The sequence below is a fragment of the Alexandromys fortis genome, unplaced genomic scaffold, assembly GCF_014885135.2.
Source record: "Alexandromys fortis isolate MF-2015 unplaced genomic scaffold, M_Fortis_MF-2015_v1.1 scaffold_90, whole genome shotgun sequence".
In the NCBI taxonomy this organism is placed as follows: domain Eukaryota; kingdom Metazoa; phylum Chordata; class Mammalia; order Rodentia; family Cricetidae; genus Alexandromys; species Alexandromys fortis.
The window spans coordinates 6,997,942-7,002,243 of record NW_026067985.1 but is presented as its reverse complement, the minus strand read 5'-3'; the positions used below and the strand labels follow the sequence as shown (position 1 = coordinate 7,002,243).

Sequence of the window (4,302 nt, the reverse complement as noted above, 5' to 3'; positions counted from 1 at the left end):
CCCCCCCCCCCCCACACACACACCATCTCCTGGAATAAAACGTAGTTCTGGGCTCTCCCGCCCAGATTTGGTTTTTATCCTGATGGCTTACAAAGGGTTTCCCAATGATCTGCATCACATCATCAGAGTCTGAACAGAGTCCACTGGCTTTCAGGAGAGGATCCTATCTACTCCTTCCTCCGCCTCTTGCCTTCGTGCTCATGCTCCTTAGGGCGACTGCTATCTGAAGGTCTTTTAGAACCACCATGCTGTTTGGCTTCTTCCAAAAATTTGTCCAAACCAAAAGGATCTTCCTCAAACTGAACTGGTCCCTCTAGGTTTCTCTGTCTACGGTCTGAACCGGAAAACTCCTTATCAGGAACAAATCTGTTTGTCTTTATCCTGGTTTCTAGGTCATCACCATACATATCCTTGTCCAGATTTTTACTAGGCCTGTAGATGCTTTGAGCCATATCTTTACCACCTCTCCAGGCCTGATCATAAACATTATAAATTTCATCTTCTCCACCTGCAAATCCACTGTCCATGCCCTTGGTTTGGTTGAAGAGCCTCTGGTCATACTGAACTTCATCGGAAGTTGGAGGATTGGGCACGCCAAGAGCAATGACTTCACTGATATCTCGATTCTCATTTCTCTGTAGTTTTGACCTCTTCTCAGGGGCTGCCCTGGAAAGGTTCCGGTCATGCTGTCTCTCTTTTCGCCTGTCACGACGGATTCCATCCCTTTCGCATGCTTCTCCATCCTCTTTTTCCACGTGGGTTTTGATCCCAGCTCTCCTCTCTCTGGCTTTCTGGGCCAGTTCTCTAAGTTTCTCTTCATGCCTCTCCTTTTCTTTCTGAGCCATCTTTCTCTCCACTTGGGCTCGCATCTCCACAGCTTCACGAGCCTTCCGATCAGCGATGTATAGAGCTTCAGCCAGTTTGGCAAAATTTTCGTTTATGTGCACGGTCTGAAGTCCTCTTCCATCAGCAGCCAGCCGCTTCTCCAGAGGAATTGTATAACCCTTTGCGTTCTTCCAGTTGGAAACACACGGGGGGATCTTCCACTCTTGCTGTTCCTTTACAGTCATCTTCCGACTAGGAGAACGCATCACAGGTGCAGGAGGAGACGGTGGTCCCCGAGGAATTTTCTTATTAATCTTGAATCTCGGTGGCTCCATTGGATCTCTCTGCATTTCTACCATCCGAATAACTCTCTGTTTCGCTCCAGAGTTGAATGCTCCACCTTGTTGAGATGGTGTATAGCGGATATACTGAGCAGGAGCTGCACGAACTGGCATGGCTGCAGCAACCTTCTGCGATATGGACTTCTCCAGGGCTACTCTTGTCTTCTCTGTTATCTCCTTAATAGCTTCTTCATCAGGCCTTTGCAGGTCTGGGTCAACTGCATTCATAACCTCCTTTGGAACCAGGTCAGTGTATTTGCTGTAAATGACCTTGTCTTTGGACTGCCCCTGTCGAGCGATTGCATCGTATTTGATTTTCCCTTCAGGATCCAGCTGTATGGCCAGCGCATTGGACATCTTTTTCTTTCGCCCCATATCCAGGGGATACTGGGCCACATGGATTTCTGGGAAAGCACCTCCATCTCCAAAATCCTCTAACAAGCGCGGAATCCAGGCTTTCCGGTACCCGTATGGGGGAGGCTCCCTTCGTGAAGAGACCAAAGAGGTCTGCCGCGATCTCTGAGATCTTGCTCTTTCTTCAGCTTCAAGTTGGTCCTCAGATAGCTGCGTGGGCGCCGGTAAAATGCTGGTGAGCGCCATATTCTTCTGCTTCTTCCAGCACAAGCCACAGCGTCGCGGGGCGGGTCTTGTCCGGCTTCCCCGTTTTCCCCCCTCGGGGCCACCCAAGAGCGCAGATCTCCTATTCAACCTGGATATTTCTTATTTTGGCTTGTTTTGATTTGACTTGATAGTCAAGAGGTAATATTAAGAAATATTCCTAACAACTGGCTCTTACCTTTACCTCAGTCTGAAATGGCGATCCTTCCTCCAAGAACCTCAGAATTAGACTGTCTCTGAGAGCTGTCTTTTTTATCCTTTTATATCCTCTCTAAAACCGAGATTTAATGCATGCCCCCACCTGGTTTCTATAGCAACTAGTGTAAGTACTGGGATTAAAGGTGTGTGTTACCAGCTGGGCATTTGGGTGGCACACGCCTTTAATCCCAGCACTCGGGAGGCAGAGGCAGGCAGGTCTCTGTGAGTTCATAGGCCAGCTTGGTCTACAAGAGCTAGTTCCAGAACAGGCACCAAAGTTACAGAGAAACCTTGTCAAAAAAAAAAAAAAAAAAAAAAAAGGGTGTGTTACCACTGCCTGGTCTTTAAGGCTGACCAGTGAGGCCGTTTTACTCTCTGATCTTCAAGCAAGTTTTCTTTATTAAAATAGAAGTGAAATGCTATCATTGTTAATATTTGTATTGAGGCAATCTCTCTATTTCCCTTTAGCTGACCCCAGACTTGCAGTGATCCCCCTTCCTCCTTCTCTGGAGTGCTGGGGTGATAGGCCTGTGCTATAGTTATACAGGCATATATTTCTTTTTTTTTTTTAAATATTTTTTTATTATGTATACAATATTCTGTATGTCTCCTGGCCAGAAGAGGGCGCCAGACCCCATTACAGATGGTTGTGAGCCACCATGTGGTTGCTGGGAATTGAACTCAGGACCTTTGGTAGAGCAGGCAATGCTCTTAACTTCTGAGCCATCTCTCCAGCCCCAGGCATATATTTCTTTCTTATTTTTAAAGATTTATTTATTTAGGATTTAGTATGCAGTATTCTGTCTGCATGTATACCTGCACCAGAAGAGGGTCCAGAGGGTTGAACCACCATGTGGTGGCTGGGAGTTGAATTCAGGAACTCTGGGAGAGTAAGCAGTGTTCTTAACCACTGTGCCAGCTCTCCAGCCCCACTTTTGTATATATCTAAGCATCACATATGTGCCTGGTGCCTTTGTCTGTAACTCTAGTCTCACGGGATTCAGTGCCTTCTTCATACCTCCAGTTAGTTGTGAGACTCCATGTGGGTCTTTGGAATAGAAACTGGGTTCTTGGGCTGGAGATATGTCTCAGAGGTTAAGGGCAGTGGCTGCTCTTCTACAGTTCCTGAGTTCAGGTTCAGTTCCCAGCAACCACATGATAGCTCTAGACCATATGTAGTACAGATAGTTGTGGGCTGCCTTGCGGGTGCTGGGGACCAAACCCAGGTCCTCTGTAAGACTGTCAAATAGTCTAACTACTAGGCCATCTCTCCTGCCTTTTATTTATTTTTAAAGATTTATTTATATGGTGGCGGCACCTGCTTTTAATCCCAGCACTCTGAAGGCAGAGGAAGAAGGTTCTTTGAGAGTTCAGGGCCGACCTGGTCTACAGAGTGAGTTCCAGGATAGCCAAGGCTACACAGTAAAACCCTGTCTCAAAAAAAGAGATTTATGAATATGTATATGCATGTGTTAGTGTATGCCACGTGCAAATGAGTGTTCGAGGAAGCCAGGCGAGGCGTCCACAAATCCCCTGTAGCTGGAGTTATTGGTGGTTTAGGAGCCACCCAGTACAGGTGCTGGGAACTGACCTGGGGTCCTCTGGAAGGGCAGTAAGCTCACCTAATTACTGAGCTGTCGCTCCAGCCTTTCGCTCACCTTTCTGTGGGTTCTGAGGACTGAACTCAGATCCTTAGACCTTGAGGCAGACACTGTGAGCTGTGAGGGTTTTCCTCTTCTGCTTCATCATCATCATCTTCTTCTTCTTCACCAAGAGGCGAAGCTAAAGGACCAAGGATATCTTCATCCCCAGTACAAACTGGTCCTCTTACCGTTTTAGGGGGTAGAGGAGGGCCAAAAAACTCATCATCAGATGAATCAGAACTGTCTTCACCGTCTCTGCTGCTTGTGTCCCTGGATGATGGCCTTGAGCTGGATGGTGCCAGTTCGACATCTTTCACTTGTTTTTTTTTTTTTTTTAATGTTTTTCTCAGTTCATTTCTTCCTCTTTTCTCTTGCTTCCAGTGTTTTCCAGCTTCTTTCTACTGCTGTCCTTCGAGTTTGCTGAAATACGGCCTCCAAGTCAAATGTGCGTGCTTTCTTCCTGAAGGCTGTGAAGCCCATGGTGATGGCCATCTGAGGGTGGGGTCCCGCCGCGTCTGTGTCTGTCACTTCTATTGGTCCAGAGTGCTCCATGGCTGACCGATCCCCACAGCCTCTGCTGAATCACCAGTGCAAGCAGTGTGCCACTCCCGGCAAGACTGACCTGATTGCCTTTGTCTAGGAGGAGAGAGCCGAAATGGAGACAAGATTCCAAGAAG

The 4,302-nt window shown here is 47.4% G+C and overlaps 1 protein-coding gene across 1 annotated transcript; it reads right to left on the bottom strand.

Moving 5' to 3' along the window:
• Positions 1-29: 29 nt before the first annotated feature.
• Positions 30-3,969, bottom strand: LOC126511735 (SNW domain-containing protein 1-like). The gene has a single exon (XM_050159116.1). It carries the CDS (start codon positions 1,764-1,766, stop codon positions 168-170), a length of 1,599 nt encoding a protein of 532 aa, XP_050015073.1. The 5' UTR covers positions 1,767-3,969; the 3' UTR covers positions 30-167.
• Positions 3,970-4,302: the final 333 nt, after the last annotated feature.